At 40.9% G+C, this 20,334-nt stretch overlaps 2 protein-coding genes across 3 annotated transcripts; both read right to left on the bottom strand.

The window, feature by feature from the left end:
* Window positions 1-1,087: 1,087 nt before the first annotated feature.
* SMPDL3A (sphingomyelin phosphodiesterase acid like 3A) lies at window positions 1,088-13,702 on the bottom strand. Its single transcript, XM_084203123.1, has 8 exons — window positions 13,410-13,702; window positions 11,723-11,936; window positions 10,453-10,597; window positions 7,556-7,652; window positions 6,136-6,314; window positions 4,739-4,919; window positions 2,764-2,888; window positions 1,088-1,600 (listed from the first exon to the last, which is right to left on the bottom strand). The coding sequence occupies exons 1-8, from the start codon at window positions 13,498-13,500 to the stop codon at window positions 1,289-1,291; spliced, it is 1,344 nt and encodes a 447-aa protein (XP_084059249.1). The 5' UTR covers window positions 13,501-13,702; the 3' UTR covers window positions 1,088-1,288.
* Window positions 13,703-16,195: 2,493 nt separating this feature from the next.
* On the bottom strand, window positions 16,196-19,540 carry FABP7 (fatty acid binding protein 7). 2 transcript variants are annotated; one of them, XM_084202971.1, is made up of 4 exons: window positions 19,308-19,540; window positions 18,470-18,642; window positions 17,752-17,884; window positions 16,196-16,322 (listed from the first exon to the last, which is right to left on the bottom strand). In XM_084202971.1, exons 1-4 carry the CDS (start codon window positions 19,378-19,380, stop codon window positions 16,306-16,308), a joined length of 396 nt encoding a protein of 131 aa, XP_084059097.1. In that variant the 5' UTR covers window positions 19,381-19,540; the 3' UTR covers window positions 16,196-16,305. The 2 variants fall into 2 exon arrangements, with proteins under 2 accessions (XP_084059097.1, XP_084059096.1); XM_084202970.1 differs by having other exon boundaries at window positions 17,752-17,853.
* Window positions 19,541-20,334: the final 794 nt, after the last annotated feature.

Here is a 20,334-nt window from a genome sequence, read left to right as displayed (position 1 = left end):
ACAAACTAACCATCTCCTCTGTGGATGATTGATGCATGAGAAATCTGAGGTATCTGCGTCTACAGTTGCGCATGCTACAGACTCCCAAACTGTATCTGAAAATTTTCTGTTGCATATTTTAAGCTTGAGTAGAAACAAATCCAGGAAGTTCCTCAACAGCTGCAGTAAAGGCTTAATCTCATTATAAAAAAACCCATCAATTGGATTTGTTTTGTAGCCACTTCTACAGCTCCCCTAACTCAGGGTCTTTATTGTACTATATTGACCAAAGTTTCCAAAAGTATAGCTCTTCATGTCGCAGAAAAATGGGTAAAGGTCCTTCTTGGTTATACACACTCCAAGTAAAGAGCCATCTTAATAGCATCATCTTGTGCACATATTTAGCCATAAGAAGAGGAAGAAGCAATCTCTGCAATTGTTAATTTGAACATGTGATAATCTCTACATCAAGTATTAGATTGCTCTTTGAAAAAAAAAGTCTAAGAAACAGCATAAGTAAATGTTTACCCATGCCACACAAGAATGTATATGCTAAGTCCAATTACTGATGTTGATCAATTTAAACCTGATACATGGTCTGCTGCAAAATCTCATACCAGGACACTTTTTGACAGCTGTATCAATGTATATAGTTCAATTGTAAGAAAAAAGCCCACTGTGCTGAGCAAACATATTCTGAAGAATTAGATTAAGCGTTTACAGGATTGAGGTTTGTGTTCCATTAAGTCACTTTTATGCCATCCTAAGAAAATGCCCCTAAGGAGTGGGTTGTAGGGATTAACACAGAAAACTTGGCACAGAGAGATATATAACACTGGCATTGAATCAACAACATAACTGCACTCAAGTCTCAGCAAATGCAGGTTTGGTGACTTCAGTTTGCAAATTTTGACAGCCAGTGGTTGAAACCTGCCCCCACAAAAATCCCATGCATGGAATGGCATTGCCCATGTTTACACACCCTGCGAAATAAGACTTGGATTTACAAAGGCTTGAGTGAGTAACTTCTATTCCCACACACTGGGACTCCTGTTAGAGGAGGTACTGTACAGGACACTTGAGACAACAGCAATTATATGGCCACTATTACAAAGCAAATAAACTTTTATTTAGATGATAAAGGAAAACATATTTGCAAGAAGAAAGATCCAGGGAGTTTTACTGCGCCCCTGAAATGTAGAGAAGTCCCACAGGCTCCCTGTCAGCATGTCAGTGCTTGAGAGAAAAAACAAGCAGGTTCTTTAAATCACAGGCTAAAGTCACTATCTGCATTAACTGCACAGAGATTTCATCTCCACATTGCCTCCTGATTGATGCAATCTGTGTATGAGGAAGAATCTAAATACTGGATTGCACATATTTGGCAAGTCTTGCACCCCTCTTCGCAGAGAATAGTTTTGTCATAACTCACAATATAGTTACTGTAATACTGCTCAAACAGTGTGCTGTGTGGCATAGACAACTGCTTGGCCATTTCATATAGGCTTTCTGGCTTCAAGTCTTCAATGCCATAAGTTTTAGTCAGGATGTATTCTAATTTCCAGTTTGACACATTTTTCTTGTTGGCTTCTCTGAGGTCCAAGTAAAATTGCCAAAGATCCTACAGTTAAAAAAAAAAAAAAGAAAAAAAGAATGAAACAAAACATAGGCACTGCTGTATTGCTTTCTTCCCTGCTTCATTAAGTCTCTGGAGTGATATATTGATTAGGAAGCTGTCACTCCTCATTATTCACATGTGAATAGAAGGTCACGTCCCACCCCAAGAGCTGGGCTTACACCCAAAGCTGGTACTTGCAGAGCGGTAATGGTGGGGGGATGGGGAGGAGAAGAAAAAGGAGCCACAAAGGCAGCAGTGGCAGTGTTAGAGGTCTTTCCTGTCCAAACTCCACAACGTTCGTGTCTGCCTTAGGAGTGGGGCACACGGGTGAGAGACAGAAGTTTCTTTTCTGTGGGCACTACTCGAGGGGCAGAATGGACAGAAAAAGAACGGCCCAGGGAGAAGATAAGGAACAGGAGGGATGCCGATGCAGGAGTGAAATCTGCACAACAAAGGAGTAGCCTGAATTAGCATAGGTCTCCAGAGAGAAACCCCAGTCCCAATCAAACTGCAGGGTGCATTGTCACTGAACTCGGCGGGGTCAAGACTTTATCCTGAATTACAGAAAGTCTAAACCATTCACAGGCAAGATAATTACACAGGATTCACTTTATCTCCAAAAATCACATGAAACTACAAAGTAGAAGTCCTCTACTTATTATTTTCCTTCTATATTAACTAACATTTCCTGTAAAAACTCTTTATAGGAAGTTTCATGATTACAAAAGACATCATATGGTTAAAAGTGCTTTCTTCATCAGCTCTTTTACACCCTTTAGAAACATTTCATGGGCTGCATCTCAAAACTCAGGCTATCACCAGCAAACAACATTGGTATGTAAGCATGCCCGGGATTTAGGCAAACTTCTTTCACTCTTGCAGAGCTCCTTGCAAATAGTTTTAGGATTTTGCTCAGAAAAATTCTGTCTTTGATCCTACATCATAAGAATATTTGATACAGACCAGAGTGTAGTGGGTAGTTCTGCAGGCACACGAAGACCAACCAAATTATCTTTCAGATTTCCTTTCCTTTGCCCAGGAAAAAAACTAAGAGTAGGCACCAAAATTCCATCACCAGCAGCCATAATACTACAAAGGCTGACATCCTGCTGTAATTTTTACTGACACTGTAATGTCTTAAACAATGCTTTAAAATCTTTACTTACCAGCAAGCTATAGTCAAAAAGATCATACTGATACAATCTGACACCAGGGTTATTGGACTCTGTTTGCAATACACTCTTCACTGGGGTTACAGCAGGTGCCACAAACAAGGAATTGACTGGCTTTTCTGCAGAAAAAGGGAAATTGAGGAGACAGTTTCCTTTACAAACATTTCTTTTTCAAACAATTGTTTTCGTAGAGTACCAACACAGCAAAAACAAGCTTAAAGACATTAGAATTTAGCTGCATCACTGTGAACTGCCATACTTCCAAAGGATAGACCAAACCCTGTGTGGAATACCACAGTACCCACTCCAGTATGTACCACTGTCCATACTAGAGGCTTCCCAAACAATTCAGCTGCCTGTACAAAATTGCAAAATGGTCTTGCCTATATGTGAAGTCTCTGTATTTTGTATATTTCTATTAAAGAGATATTTAAAACTTTAGCTGTTGATTCCATACAGTATTTTACATGTTGCTTTATGTATTTAGGATATTATCAGAAAGACTAGGGTCTGTTTCACCAGGGTCTGCTTAGTAGCCCAGCACCTACTGTGTGAACACCAACCTTTACAGCAACTGAAACATGAGGCTGTGAGTTTTATTGGGACAGAACGTGCAGGTGAATACATTGGAAAGTTCTCTGTGGAACAAAAAGGAAGCCCTAACATTCCCATCTCTGACAGTATCACAGCAGTGAAATCACAAGGTCAGCCTCCACCTATAGGCAGAAGTTTTGAAAGTTTGGAAATCAGTAGATTCTTCTGGAGAAAATACAGATGAGTTCTATGTCATTACACTGTATTGGCTGCAACATTGCATTTATCTTGAATTCTCTGGAATTTTGTCAAGAGGAAAATGTCCTGAATAGAAGAGAGTCTAAAACTGCACAGACAAACACCATGTGTATTTGATTACTATTTAAATTTTGTCAAAAGATGCAAAATTACTAAAATAATTGGGAAGTGGTTACTTGCACATGCAAACTTTAACAACAAACACCAAGATCAGTCTGTTCCCAGTGAAATTTGCAGTAGAGATGACGATTTCATAAACAAATGGGACACTGTAAAAAAATAAAGGTAAAGGACTGCACTGAGCATCTTTTGAAAAAAAAAAATAAAGAAGCCGATTTTTTCACTCGGCTGGATTCCTTTTTACTAGAGATTAGCACTATGTAAAAAGGTAAAAATTTGGAATACTATTACCTAGTCAGCATTTTGGACATTGCTCGTATGAATTCATACAAATCATAGATGAAGAGCCACTTGACATTTGGGTATTTTACATAAATCAAAGCACTCTTACTGTTCTATGGGGAAGAAAAACCTCTTTAGAATTCTTCTGTTAGAGATACTAAGAGTGCTCCATATGGCCATGCCCATGCTTAGAACTATGGGATTTCAAAGCAATAAACAAAAATTTCAACGTGGGTGATTTTCTTGAAGAGAAATTAGCTGATCTGAGAGATGCAACAGGCAGAGACTTTCTTTCCCCTACCTCCTGCTTACCCTTATCTTAATTAACTTTGAAGCAGCAGGGAACTCAGCAGAGAGGCACAGTAATGATGCAGGAAATACAAGAACATAGAGCATGTCTAGCTGGCCTGAGAACATTCCCTTTGACACGTTACACAATAGCAACTGGCTGGTATAATTTGCCCATGTCACTGTGCGAGCAGAGAGGAAGGACTAGAAATTCTTGTCTAGGCATAAGCATTCATTAAAAAAAAAATAGGAAGCTTGGGGAGTCTCTGCTGACATCAACAGAAAAAAGACAGTCACCTTTGCAAGGTTCTCTTTGGAAATAAAATTGGAGTGTTTGAGACTTAATTCCTGCAGATAAATAACAGTATTTCCCAATTTCCTTTTTCCAGTTATTTATATCACAGGCTTACTAGGAAGAGCATGCAAGAAAGTATTAATTTGCTTTTAGTCAGGAAGAAAAAGTTCAAAAGTCAATAAGCATCATTACCTTCTTCATCCAGGAGGACCATGATACTATCTCTATGGGTATGTCCAAAAAACTGGCCCGCAATAACACTACTGTATTTGCGAAAAATCTTTACCAGTCTCTCATTGTAATACTCCCTGATAGCTGTAGTATTCCTTGCATATGGCAAGTATCCTACTGGGACATGACCTATTATATACACCTAAGGAATTAAATACAGAAAGCAAAATTAGCTCCTTCATTTGAAACTTATAATCCTAGCTGTATCCTAGAAGTGGTTACCACAGTTTCATAATAAAGCTGCCTTTAAAAATGGCATTCTAAGAGCTGTAAATCATGACCATTTTTAAAATATAAAATCCCAACAGTTTTTAAATCCCCGTTTTTTAAATATAAAATCCCAACTTAATTGCTTTAGTTCATAATATCAATTTAGTATCTTACTGGGGAGAAAAAATGTTCCACTAAATCTATGCATGGTTTTAGGCCTAAGGAAAATGTTATCAATTACTTCAAATGAAAAGAGTAAATTACGAGGGCAAGGCTTATAATTTGGCATCTCAAGGGGACACAAGAAAAAAATTATGTTTGAGTATTACAGAGTCTGCACCAGAGAGTCAGAGTCACCAGAAACATGGATAACTGGTTAAACCCCTCTGTCTGACTTAGAGACTTAGTGCCAACTGCACACGCCCACTAATATGCTGCAGGGTTTCCTGAGGAAAGGAAATATCTCCTTTCTCCTGACTGTAATATAGTATTCTAAAATTGCAACACTGTAGCAAAATGCAAACATGTTTCAAATTAAACACTGTTGTTCAGATGATGATCCAAACCCCACACCAATCAATCAGTCAATTAATCAACAGCTAACAATTTAAACCTCCACTTCAAAACCTGTGTATTAAAAGACAAGTTATTATAACACTCAAATCATAGCAATTACTGCACCTTGACTAAGTTTTGTGGCTGATAAACTCTTTTCTATTTTCTATTTTTGATACCTTAAATTACATTACAATGCAGATAAAATATGCGAGCTTTTGTCTTAGGCCAAGAGCATGTTTTAAAATTAAAGGCTATGTGTAAAAAGGTCAAAAACTGACTTTTATAGTATTTTACATGGTAGGAGAGAAAAAGCATTTTACTGTATAATTTGAGAAACTTCTTTCAACTAGTTTATTCATTGTTGCAGTAAAATGGGCACATTAAAGGACGAATTATTAAAAAATAAAATTTTGACTTTGCAGTATCTTTGGCAGCATTATTAGTCTTCTAGAAACTAGTCTTCTAGAAACTAGTCTTCATTATTAGTCTTCTAGAAAAATGTTCATACTCTCATTATCTCTACTTCTTCCTTCTTTGTTTTTTTTTCAAAATTGAAACAAATAATGATGGCTTCTGTTCCTGATCCCTACCTTTTCCTTCTTTTGTGAAGAGGTTTCAAGTATTTCCTCCAGCCAGGCAAACTGGTTGGCTGGGTCAGTGATATTCACAGTTACCTTGTTAGGGCTGTAATATAAATTTGTGTTCAGACTGATTATCCTGAGTGGTTGATGGCTATTACTGGATTCAAACAGCTGCGTGTAAAAACCACCTGTGAAAATAAGACCAACATCATATGACAAATTAAAGGCTTTAAAGCACAACTTTACAGTCAAAGTACAGCACTGACAAACCACCCAACCTTTCTCTTTCTAATAGAATATCATGCTTATTCAAGCCACAGTCACCTTATCACAATAGAACATGTTAACAATGTTTTCAACCACATTTTACTAGAAGATGACACTGAATTGTTTATGAATTATTGCTTGAATTACCTTTGTGCTTATTTGACAGTATTTAGATGCAATTATTCAACTGACACGGAAAAAGTGCCCTGTAATATTTCTTCCACTTTGACAGATACAGTAGCTGTTAAAGGTCCATACTTCTTGAAATACAGCAAACATACAGGCTCTTTCAGGAAGAACTGTTTGAGTTTAGTAGCCTTGTACTTTGAAATTCATTTAACTTCAGACTGATGATATGATGAAAAGTAAGGATCACATTTTTCATCCCTTGCTCCCAAAATTCTCCATGGCATGCTGAGCTTTTTCAATAGGTAACTTCATTGTTCATGGACTTCAATGGAGCCATGGCAACAGAAGCATAACAATAAAATTTAACTGCCTCTTTGAGTTTTATTATCCTTATCCAAGTTTCTACTTCCACTCTTATCCAGAGTTTGCTCTCGTTCAGGACACAAAAACACAAATTAAACTTCCAAATCCCTAATGTTTGAGTGGATTGGAAATTGGGTTGAACTTTTCAGTCCTTTGCAAAAAGGAAAAATCCTAATTAGGATATAATTAGTCTGCCAGTTTATTAAGTTGCATACAAATATTAATAGCAAAATCACCACAGCTATGTGCTATCATAACTTGAATAAAAATGCACCTATTCAGTATGGTCTGAAATACATATACCATTAAAACAGAAACAACATTTTAACAGTTTTTTTCCCATAAAAGTTTTTGTGTGCATCATATGCCCTTATCTAAAAAGTGTTATGAGGTCTTGAAAGCAGAAAGATATTTCACATGCATTAGTACAAAGTGAATAACACTAAACATGTTACAAGAAGTGATAAATATTGCAGCAGGAAGTAATAAATGTGTTCTGAATATAGGCATTGCCATTCAAAAAGATAAGTAGCTTCTTCGAGGAGAAGCATTACAGATAATCCATTGTTCTGACTCATCCTATGAGACTTAGCTAAACAAACAGCACAAATCCACAGAAACATTAATTCTCTAAGCTCAAGCTGCACAATGTATTACTGCCATACTTTACCTTTTCTGAAGGTATTGATTGCTTCATCACTTAGCCAAGGTTTCCAGAAATCTGCTACAGCATTGTAAACTTCACTGGTAGTTACAGGAAGCTGGTCCTGTGAGAGAGGAGAACCTGCCTAAGTCTTAGTATTCAGACACACAGACAAAAAAACCCACAAAATTATTCTGCCTGACCTCTCTCATAACATGTAAGTGTATCCAGTCATCACCAGGAGGTATTCAATAAAGAAAAAAACCCAATTTCTGAATATCTATTATCGCTGATCAGGAACAAATACCTAAACTTAGAACGGACTGCATGGCCTTATTAATGCATTATTAAACTAATGCCAGAAATATGTCAAGCCTTAAGGATACAGTAGAATGGAAAACCATACATTCTGCAAAATTAATAAATATATCAAAGTCTAAAAATAAAGGATTTTGGATGAATATAAGTTTCTTTTCCAAATAACTTGCGTTTCATAGCAGTTCCCCAAAACTCAATTTCTGCCCTCAGAAACATTCTGGTGAAATTCACAAATGTTTTCATGATGTATTTTTTTCTCATAAGGAAGCACATAAAAATGTACAAGACAAAGTTTTGTCAATGTTTTCTCCCACTGGCTCTAATTAGGACTGTAGCACTCTTCAGCCTGAGCCACAGGCTGATGAGACCCATGCTCTGATCTAACCCTGACAGGAAGATATCAGCCTGTCCTTGCCTTTCTTAAAATATCTGGAGTCTTAGTGCTAGAAGGAAAAAAACAGGGGTTGAAAAAATTGCAGTGCCTGTTTTCTTAAACATAAAATTTGACCTTTCTAAGATCTTTGAAACTAAACCTATGTTATTAGAGCTTTAGGCAGTAAGTCTCTGTCTAGGAGCAGAGCAATCGTAGTCTGTTAAGACATTTGTTGATTGCAGTGCCCAGACATGAGCTGTTAGGACACGCCTTCGAGCCAGAGCTAACAGTCACTAACACACACAGCAAAAACCTGATTCCAGATAAGAGGCCATGCAATGGACTGAAGGTGCTTTGACCCAGGAAAGTCAGTGCTCTCTGAACTTCTAGAAGGAGTTTGGGGTTTAGTTTTAAGCAGGAGCAAGAGTGTGAAATAAGTAAGACTATGCAGAAAGGCTGAGGTCACAATATATGATCTGAAAGGTATCCCAATGCTTGATCAACTTGAATACTATTTTTAACATGTCCTGCAAGAAAAATCACCCAGGTCTGTTGAGTTGTTAAGACAGCTCAGAACACAAGAGAGCAATTAAACTCTTTGGTTGATGGTAAGTGCACGGATTTTACATTTTCTTTGGAACAGCCTACATACAGTGTGTGGCTTGCTCCAAATCGCTCCCAGTCTACAGGACAGTTGCCAACCATATCCATGTGAAAAAAAGAAATGTCATAAAGAGCAATAAACAAACATTAAAAAATTGAACCAGCTGAAACGAACCCACAATGAGGATTGTCTGACCCCATGTCTTTTTCAAACAATAACTGAAAAGCATGCCAGCTCTGCACATTAGTGAAACATGCCATTTTGAAATATCACAGAAACACTCCTGAGTGGCTTTGTGCAGGGAGAACTAACAACAATCACCAGTTATTCCAGTCACCAGCTTGTGTCAATTTTCTATTTGCTGCCCATCTGCCCCTTCTGAGCATCTCTTCTTCCTCTCCTTAGATTTAATTTCACAAACAAAATTCACACTTGTTGAAAAAGTCCCTATATTTTTTGTTTACAAGGCTTTTGTAGGGTTTTTTCCTCTACCAAAGGAGATTGCTGAATAACAACAATTCTCTGCTAAGACATTTTTAAAACTGAAACAAAGTGAACACGAAACACTTTGTGACACTTCAGTTCAGGTGTTAGTTATCAAAATACTTTCCCAGTCGTTTCTAGTGAATCAACCTGTCCCCATGTCAGTGCATATGAAAAGCCAAAGCTTTACCACCACAGTAAGAGCACCAAGGAGTGAAGTCACAGTTTGGTTTGTGCACTCACAATTCTGATATACATCTAGTGGTTATTTTGTCTCTCGCGTTTCCTTTGCCTTGTCTCTCAGCACATCTGCTACGCCCCTATTTGGAAACCACTAACTCCAGCAATGACACAGGCAATCACACGGTCATCTGATGCACCAACCTACACCCTGACAGGCTTAATAAATACAGAAAGTTGGAATACAAGCCTTGAGGGTGTGAAGGGGTGTTACTAAACTCCCATGAGGAATTTCAAACAAAATACTTCAGCTGACATGCTTCACATCCCTTCCGATCCTCTCACATCCAAGGACAGCATTTGCTTCTGATCCAGTGTGCTGCCAGATCGACCCACAACACACTTTAAAGGACAAATGAAGCAACTGTTTACTTTGGAATATGCCAAGAACAATATTCAGCACAGTCAAAGTGAAAAAGCACCATCCTCAGCTGCACATAACTAGTGAATCATCAATGTGATTATATCTGAATGTCCAATGAGGAAAGAAAAGTAGACATATTTTTAATAGCATTGGCAAAACTGTGGGAACTTTACAAAAATTGTGCCATTACTTTAGTTAAAAAACAGCAAAAAATCTACTGATGCCAGCTGATAGACTTCCAGTAGGCCTTTCAGTAGGTTTTGAAACTTACCACAGGCTCACAGGTCCATTAATGGTGTCACTTCTGATAGATTTAAGTTAATGTATAGATATGCATGACATGCACAGTAAGGAAAACTATGTGTGTATTAACTAGGTTGACATGGCGGTGGTTCTAAGCCATGAGGAATGCTAACTGTAGAGGTGTAGAATCCTGTTTCCAGAATAACAGTTACACATAATTAACTCATATTCTTCAGACATGTTTTCCGAGGAGTTAATAACACACTCAATATGTTGAACAAATTTCTAACTTGTTTTACCTGTGGCCAGTAGTCATGATTGCCTAAGGCTGGGAAAACCTGAAGATCTGGAAAGAAATTACGAATTGTAGAACTCAGATTACCAATGATGCTAATGACCAACTTCGTGGAGAGCTCTTTTATGGGAACATGAGGAGGGCTATCTCTGAAAAAGGAAAAGGCTTGATGAACAAAAGTTTGTTAGCAACACAAGGAAGGCAAAAAAGTCTGCAAACACATCAACATTCTAATATGTAACATTACTATTACACATACTGGCATGTAACATTACTATACTTTAATTAAAATCACAGAATCAAAAGCTCTCTGCAAAGGCTTTTGCTTAAAAAAACACGAACAAGTAGACTTATTTAGACAATGTCTATCCTATGATTCATATTTATCATAATGTACATTTCTTAGACATTAAAGTCATCATTTTGAGCTACTGTGCAGTTTGCACTATACATATCTTTCATCCCCTGCACATCATTGCTAGTTCCTTTTTTCCCTTTTAACAATGTCCTATTGAAAATTAAGTACAAGAAGGTAAGTGAAATTGATTAATCACTTGCCTTCATACATTTCTTCACACTCTTTCCCAGTAAAAATAAGTGATATAACATATACAAACTAGTTCTCACACTCAAAAACACTAATCTCTTTGCTAAATTATCCATTGATATATGCCTTAAGAAATTGTGTGATGGTAGAATTGAGAGTTCTGCTGTGGCAGAAGGATAAATCAATGCTATCTTTTATGATTACCTAAAAAGTAACAAGACACAGTACTATGCCTTGATAGCATAGTACTACGAAGCTACTCCCTTTTACGCTTTGTCTGTTCCCACTGCTATGGCACACAAAGCCTCTCAGGTAACATCTCCATGAGACAGTACTTTTAAGCCCATTTTATAATACTGAAGACTGGAACAGGAAAGGTAAATGTTCTTACTCAACAGAGTCCTGCAATGAGTCAGTTACTGCCATGACCTTTCCTTTTGCTTTTTCTACTCCCACCCTCCCTGCAGCATTTCTATTAACCCACACTAATATAGCCATATGCTAAATATCACAGTGAAGAGTCCAGCAGTTATTAGAGAGATCAAAGTCTGTTCCTGGATCCTTATATTCTCACTCAGTCCTGCACTTAGTAGCCATTTGGACAACTAAAGGGACAACTAGCATTCATGAGATACTGAACTCAAATCTGTTGGTGCAAATACAAACTTGTGACTTGCCACACTATCTGGCTATCCAGCTTTAACTGCAGAGCGACTTGAACACTTACCCTGTCCAAATCATGAATGAAACCTGCTCTTTTGAATCGTTCATGAATGCAAATGCTGACAAAATAAGTTGATAAGGAGAATCACACAAAAAGTCTCCAAAAGGGCCTGGGTTGGAGGCATTGACTCCTTTGGAAGAAGAACAAACTTTGGTGCGATCAGGGGTAATGTGGTAAGTCGGATCTAAGTGTAGGTCAGATACATGCCAGAATTGCCCTGTTTTCGGAAAACAAAGATTACAGGAAATGCATTATTTGCATTTGAATTGGATATACAGGGTAATGCCAAGTTTACTCCAGTTTACCTACTGCTACTCCTATTCAAAATTAACAAATTGTTGATTAGCCTGTCTGATAAGTGTGGGCAAGTTCTTCCTGAGGAGTCCTTCATGTAGACTGGTTAGAAAAACTGAAAACAGAAGCAGAGGCATGGCTTTATGCTATTCACCAAAAATGAAATAGAGATTGGAAGGAACTGAAAAATCAGTTCCTTTTCATTAATAGCAATCTGGAAACTGGATAGCAGAGGAGGCAATAGAAGGACTTCTCTACTCCATTTGAAGAAAGGGACCTGCTTTTTAATTATTTTTCCAGACCTTCCCTGGCTGGAGGCTACTGTGCAAGATGACAAGAAAGATGTCTCAAAAGAAAGGCAAGAAACAGCATGTGTGCAGAGACTGGGCTTCTCACCATAGAGCAGTCTGTCAGCCTTTACATATTTACTACTTTCCAGGCTGACATGCTCTCAGCCACTGTTACATAGCATTGTATGGATAAAGGAGCTGAGAAGTATAGGAATATGCTGAATAAGATGAACAAAATCTGTGTTAAGACTATCAGCCTTCAAGTTTCATGTAAAATAAGATTAATTTCTTTCTGTCAGTTTCAAAGCACATGTGTATCTGGCACACATGTATCTGGGGCAGTGGTTGTGAAATAGGGACAGATATAAATTGATTTTTCCTAAGGTCACACGCTAACTCTATGGCCGAGCAGGCACCACACGACTGTACCCCATGGAGTTTTATTTCAGGAATCAAAGACCAGAGGTGACCTTCAAAATCTCTAAAATTGTGACGCTTACCAACAGGAGACAAGACTAACGCCAGGACACTCACTGCTCCGTGCTTGTTCCGAGGCAAGTGTGAGTAACACAGAATGAGAATTCTGTGGAAACCATTTCGGAGCCCTCACCTGCACGCACGCCCCGAGCGGGGATCAGGCCAGGCAGAGCGTGCGTGTTTGCTGCCAGCACAGCCCAGCACAGCCCAGCACAGCCCCCAAACGCGGTGTTTGCAGTGCGTGCCTCGGGACACCGTGCCAGAGGCGGGGCAGGGCTCACCTCACCTCACCCCACCGGCCGGCCGGCCTGCCCGGGCAGCTAAATATAAACCCCGAGTAACCCCCCGTACCTCAAAAGAGCCCCGTTGACTGATTTGGCAGTCACGTGCGGCCGAAGTCAGTTGGGACAGGGAATGCTACGGCAGCAGGTTATGTGCAGGGAGCAGTGCCAGGGGGAGGGAAAGGAGCGCAAGCGGGGACCGCGCAGCCCGCTTCCCCCTCCCCGCCTCCGGGCTGGCAGCGGCCCCCGGCCGGGCCTCCGTCGCAGGGCCGCCCCTCACCCGCCTCCCCCGCTCTCCACGGGCAGCCCCGGCCGGGCCCCTCAGCCGCTGACCCCCGGCCGACTCACCCACGGCGGAGCGGGGCCGCTGCGGGCCGGCCGGCGCCGCCTCCAGCGCGGAGCAGAGCAGCGCCAGCCCGAGCGCCAGCCGCAGCTCCATGTCGGCCGTGCGGGAGCGCCCGGCCCGCCGACGGCTCCAGTCGTGTGACCGCCCCGGCGGCCGGGAAAGAGGCGAGCCCCGGACGGCTTGTGCAAGCCCCGGCCCTCGGCGGGGCCGCCGGAAACCACCGCGCCCCGCCCGCACCTCTCGGGGCCAGAAGCCACCCCAGGCCGCCGCCCCGCTGTCTGACGGCGGCACGGGCTGTCGCCTTGAGCCAGCCGTGCCCGGGGTGACCTTCAGGAGGTGCCACCCCCGGGTCAGCGCTAAGGAGCTCGCAGGAGCCAAGCCTGGCCGCGGGCAGGGCTGAAGTCGGGGCACCGGCTGATGCGAGGCGGCCTGAAGGAAGGTGGTGCTGGACACCCCACACCAGTCTCAAGCATCTCTTAGAAGGAAGGGTTCTCCTGGCGTGCGTGTAAAAATGGATCCCGATTACTTAAAAGGCTTTAAAAACAAAACAAAGCAAAAACCCCAAAACACCCAACTTGATGAAAAATACTATCAAGTACACTTTTAATACAGCTTAAGGGGAGTGATGAGGTATATTGTAAATACAAGCTTCCACTGCCAAGGCTTTCAGAACTGCTGTTGATTGAAGTCAGAGTAGTTCCCTATAGAGGAAGAGTACTTTGTGTCAGTTTTAGGAGAAGATCACAATAACGATGTCATGAATCCTGTGGCTACCCTGAAATGTCCCATTGCTCACTGTGCTGTTCCTGACAGGGTTCTGCAAAGCTGCGTCAGCAGCAGCTGGAAGTCCCATTTGACAGTATATTCCTCTCTTTTCTGCTCTGAGCAATGTCAGTTACTTCACAGGCACTACTTCTCCACTTTTCTCTCCCGAATTTAATTTGACACTAATATTGTTTTTATTTAGGATAGAGAAAAGTAGCTTTTGTTTAAATGGCTACTTTTCTTCTTTCTTTAAAAGCGACTGTAATGCAAAATATTTACCATTTAAGATTTGTTTGTAAACCAAGTCTTAAAAATTTGCCTCTGCATTCCTTTCCTCATATTTAAGAAAATAAAAAACCTAGGTTTTTTTAATTCATGACCTGACAAATCATTTGTCGTGCAGATAAATGGCAGTATTGGGAAAGCAAGTCTGATACTCCAATGAGGAGAGAAAAGCAGCTGCTCCCAACTTTCTGAGAAGAGGGGGCTGGTAAGGACAGTCATGTGGCACATGCACCCACAGGCAAGCAGGCAGCAGCAGAGGGGAGGCAGATGAAGACTGTCTTAGATACTGAAGCTGAGGATTAAATAGATTGAAAAAACCAAATGGCAGAAGATACTGGATCACAATCTACTTTTCATTTCTCTGATTAAGAAAAGATAGCTCTTAGATTTTAAAATCTATCAATGTTCACCAAATGAAATATATTTATAAAGGTTTATAATTAAGAGCTCTGTCTTCTAGATGTGTAGCATTCCCCTCAAGAGAAGACAGACTTGAATATTCATTTCAAACTAGTTTTTGTGAAAAAATTAAGCTTACAACACTGAATTTTATATTTGTGTGGGATAGGTGCCAGTTATATGTGAACTTTCATCAGATGAGTTACCCATGTTATCCTATCTATCCAGGGACGCAAGAAGCCTCTTCCCATATCACGCGGCAGATGAGAAGGATGCAGCCTGGGAAGTTGGGCAAGATGCCCCTCCTGCAGCCACACATACCACTCACAGAGCAATGACCAGCTAAATCCACAGCTCAGCTTTGCCTTTGTTTACAAGGCTGGAGGTAGCTACACTTCTGTGTGGTTCTCTGAGTCACTGTGTAGAAACAACCTTCTCCATGCTGCCAAAAATCTGTTTCAATTTTCCTAAGTATAAGGCAGTTTTTCCCACTCTAGCCTTTTAGGGATACATTGTTCATGCATAAGGTTTAATTTCTCATTTTAAAAGCACTTTATTTTAAATTGCTCACAGTGCAAATTGTTATCTCTTGTACATAGTAGCTATGAAACAACAGGCAAGTGCAGTAGGCTCACGCTGTACTGTTTTCCTCCCATTCCTTTGGAGACTGATGTAAGGGAGTTATCTTGTTGATCCTTTCCTCCCACCCTGTGAAAGACTTCAGTATTTTCATATTAGCCGGAAAAAACCCAACAAACCAAACCTTTCAAAACAAATCAAAAATTCTTTTGCTATTAAAATCAAAACACTACAAACTTTGGAACATTGTCTGTCAAGCTACTGATCTTGACCTGCACCCAGTGAAGACAAGAGCTGAAACTTATGTGAACATCTCACTTCTCTGTCTACATAAATACAGTTAAGTTTAGATTTCTCCAGCAAAAAGCTAAAGTTTTTCATTTCCCTAAATACTCTACACTGCATAGAGAGGCTGCTGCATCACTGTGTACCACATAGTTTTCTGGCCTTTAGCTCAGAAAAGGAAACTTTGAACACCTCCCTCCAGGTCACTGGAATTAGCTGATTAAATACAAAAGAAGCAAAGGTTCAAAAAAAACCATTTAATTTGTTTTATCTGCATTCCAAAACAATTCAAATATTTTCCATTTACTGGAAAAAAAAAAAAGAGAGGCAATTGTTTCAGAAATTTAATGCCAAGTTTAACCTGTTTCACTATACAACACAAGCATGCCAATTTGATGGCATGACTTATTTTTATAAAAAAGATCCCTCCTCCCCCCCCAAAATCTTTATTAACTTTTCATGCCAGAAATGTGACTTTAGCTATGATCAATCACGGACAGGACATTAATCGACCCAGCTGAAGTAACATCTGGTCAGAAGTCAGGTACGGTCTATGCTTTTTCATAATGACGAACAGCAACCACATCACCAAAGGTAAGAGTCTGCAAGTCCAAGGAAAAGACAAACACATTAAGATACTTGACCATTTTCTGTAATGGTTTAACACATTATGAAATCCATGCTAGATCAAGGTTGGCTTACATTATGTAATTTATAGAAAAACAAATAAATCTAGATTGCCATTTTAAGTGAACAAGAAGCCAAACCTTAGCTATGGTTCCCATAAGAAATGATACTTTCTCCTTGCTGTTTTCACACCCAAGAAACGCATAATGCACATTTACAAAGCAGCTCTTAAAAATTTGATTTAACTTACTGATTATTTTTTTAAATATAGCATTGTTTTAATACAGACTTAACGCTTATTTTCCCAAAGCTTATCCCACTAAGATGTGCAATCTAAAATTCCAAGGCCTCTATACTACTATGCATAAATACAAACTCTAGGAGAACATTGTCTTAAAAAAAATGCATTCTGTACCCTGTGTAGCTAGAACTACCAAGTACTCTTAGTCACCGCAGTTGTGTTCTGGAGGTATTTCCCGAAGTAGAACAGGGCACCTCATTGTATTCAAATTCCAAAGGACAACATTTTCTGTATTTGTGTGATTTGTGCGTAGTGCTTCAAAAACAAAAGCATGGGTTTTCCTTGAAACACTTGCCACATTGTGTTTCAGTATGCTTTAAAGTTTGTATTATTTGCAAGTCTTCATCCACACAGATACTCTCTGAAGTAATTAGGAAACAAAATAACGAGTCTTCTCCAACAACCAGATCTGATAGATTAATATAGCTGAAGGCATTTTATTTTTGAAAGCTACATCTCTGTGCCATGAAAAGTGCTATCCTGGACATTAGCTATAGTAACTTACAACACTTATTCACCCTATAGTCTTGTTTCTAAGAAGTCTGGAAAAGCAGGTGAATTTAAACTCAGACTTTTCTCCACACGATTGCTGTTTACCATAGTTTTTAACAAGCAAGGAGAACAAATTCCTTTATTATTAAATATGAAAATGCTTTTAGGTCCTGCAATATTGCAATTTTATTTTCACAGGAAACTACTTGTTCTGTGTAAGTAAATACTATTTACATGTGTATACATAAAACAAGTTTTTAAATAAGTCTAAATTGCCACTACCAACAGAAAATTCCCTATCTAATCAAGAACTTTGTATCATTACAAGCTCACCAGGACTTTTTTCTTGGGTTTTTACAAAAAGTCTAGAAAGAGCATATATACTCTGGAAATCCACAGGCTGGCCTGCCTAAAGCCAGTACCAATTTTTAATTGTTAGTAAAACAAGAGACAAACCAAACCGCAATAAATATTTAAAAAATCCCTGCTAGCTTTCCCTACCAAGTTGTTTAAGGATTTGTGTCTAAGTCACAGTGTCCACAAAATTTGAGATAAGGGTAAGTTGGGAGTGTTTGCGGTGCATGTGAATGCTCAGTGTGCTCCATACTTACCATTACCATTTTGCCATCCTTTATTTCTCTCACAAAGTTTGTCTCTTTGCCATCCCATTTCTGTACGTGCACTAGCTTCTCTCCATCCAGGGTCACAACTGACTGTGAGATACCCAGAAACACAAAGACATGCCTTTATTTAAGGTACTTGGGATTCTGCTCACACATTCAGCTTGCACTCTTCTATTGAATTCTCTTCAATAGATGGATGTGGATCTAGAATGATAAAGAGTCCCAGCCATTTTAAAGCCAATGCTATGAATCATCCTCATTTTAAGCATGAAATCCACACAACTCTTGTTTGTGTCGAAGGATGAAAAAGTTGTTTCCTTTGAGTTCCAGCCTCACAAGAACCTGCTTCAGACGCACCTTGGAATAATGTTTGATGTTAAGCCCCCAAAAGTGCAGGAAAAGAGGCATCTGATTATTTTGACTGGGAAGAATTATGCCTAATGATGCTTAGTTTGTGAGAAAAGCAGTCAAGTAACACAATTGACACTAGTAGACAGGGAGCTGGCATCGTGGTACATTCAGAAAAGGCATGGCGTAAACACGCAGGGCAAGCAAGACTCAATCTTGCCTTTTTTTCCTGTTCTTTGCTGCTCTGTTAACAAGTAGCAGCACAAGTTACATCTTTTTCTTTTGACCCTACCAATGGCAGAGCCTAGGGAGCGGGGGAGGCAAGAAAATCAGGCGACTGCAGCCCGAGTTCACTTACTTTGCAGTTCCTGTCATCGGGGGTAGTTTCATCAAATTCTTCTCCAAGTTTAAAGCTGATTTCTGTGTTTTTGAAAGTGCTTTGAGTTCTGATCACTACTTTGTCCCCCTCGGTGCTGATAATTACAGTGGGTTTAGTCACATTTCCCACCTGCCGTGTTGCAAACCCCACTCCTAGACCATTCAAGGGAAAAGAGAAACACATCAAACTTCAGAATTTTTACTTTTTTTTTCTTTGTCCCCCACTTATCGAAGTACCGAGATATTTCACCCCGCTCTACAGCTTAAGCTATCCCCGTGAAACGGCGCTTTCCGCTCTTCTCGTGCCCTGGTACCGAGAGTATCCACCGCTACTCTCCGCCCAGCTCTAGTTCCGCGCCCTCCCTCGCCACCGAGCACGGCAGCACCGCACTCCGTCCGCGGTCCCACGCACGGCCACGATCGCTTCCGCTGCTCAGAGTTTCAATTCCTTAGCACTCCAGCATAATGATTTCTTTTTTGCCTGGTTGTTTCAAAGTTATCTGCACGCAGCACGTGCTCGTCCTTTACACGCTTCCCTTAGCCCAGGGGCATTTCCCAGAGCCTCTCCCACACAAACACACCCGCCCCCCCACACCCTCCCCACCGCCCCCATCCCGCAGGTGAGTGACTGGCATCGAATTAGCTCTATGGATAGAAGCACAGCCGCCAGAATCACTCCCTCCATCACCACCACTGCTGCCAATATCTCATCTACCCTTCTGGCAATAGCGGAGAGCCTTTGCAAATTTATTTTTTTTTTCTCCAGATGGTGAAAAATTCCAGGGTTTCCTAAGGTGCTGCCGCCCGGCCGTACCTACCCAGTGCCTTCATGTACTCATCGAAGTTGTGGCTGTCTACCAACTTCCAGGTGGCGCAGAAAGCCTCGACCATGGCGGCCGGCTACGTGTTCCAAGCGCAGTGCTGAGGATAGCAGGAACGCGGTGCTGCCGCGCTGCCCCGCATTTAAAGCCGGCGCCCGGCGGGGGGCCGGAGGCGGGGAGCGGCCGCGGTCCGCCCCCGACAGCCGCCGCGGAGACGCCTGCACCGCTGGGGGAGGGCGCTCTCGCCGCCGGGGAGGGGGCGCGGGGTTCCCGGCCGGGCATTCGGCAGGACGTGGAGGGGGCAGGGAGAGGGGCTGCCTCCGCCTGCCGCACCACTCCTCGCCTGAGCCGCCCCGGGGACAACGCCGCCCGCCCGCCCGCCTCGCTGTTACAGGAACGCGCGGGCTAAACGAGAAGCGGGCACCCAACGTGAAAGGCTACTGAGTGAAAACACAGGATCGTAATGCTACTGCACAACGCCAACTCCGAAAGTTTTCCCATGAAGATTTTCAAGGCCATTTTGGTGCTGGCCAAGTACAGATCCCTTTACCCACAATGGCATCTGTATGGATGCTGCCTGAACTTGGTATTTGCTGTTCCTGGCTCTTAACGGCATTTTGGTTCCACAAGTGTCATCATTTGGAGATTAAGAATGAAGAAAAAGAGCTTAAAACGATTTCTTTTTCTTTTTTTTTTTTTTTCTTTTTACATCTTCCTTCTAGTTGCTCCTTGAAATTTGTTGAAGGCATTAGGTCGTCATCTTGTCTCATCTTGTGTGCTTTACAGAAAGCAGCCTGTCTCTGTGGGACATCCCACCGTGCCAGCTTTTCCTGACCTATGGCTTGGATGGATTCCAGAATAGTGAATAGAGCACTTCAGCTCTTGCAACAAAACTCAGAGACTGAGTGAAATAGAATTTATGTGATTTAGGAACAAAACCTCAACAATTTTCCAACTAGTTCAGTCATACAAAATAGAACCAATTAGGAATACTTTTCTAATATTTTTAAACTAGTTTTTGACC

Source organism: Fringilla coelebs, assembly GCF_963513975.1.
Source record: "Fringilla coelebs genome assembly, chromosome: 3".
Classification (NCBI taxonomy): Eukaryota; Metazoa; Chordata; class Aves; order Passeriformes; family Fringillidae; genus Fringilla; species Fringilla coelebs.
Note: the sequence above shows the minus strand (reverse complement) of the source record. Positions and strands in the feature narration are given on the sequence as shown.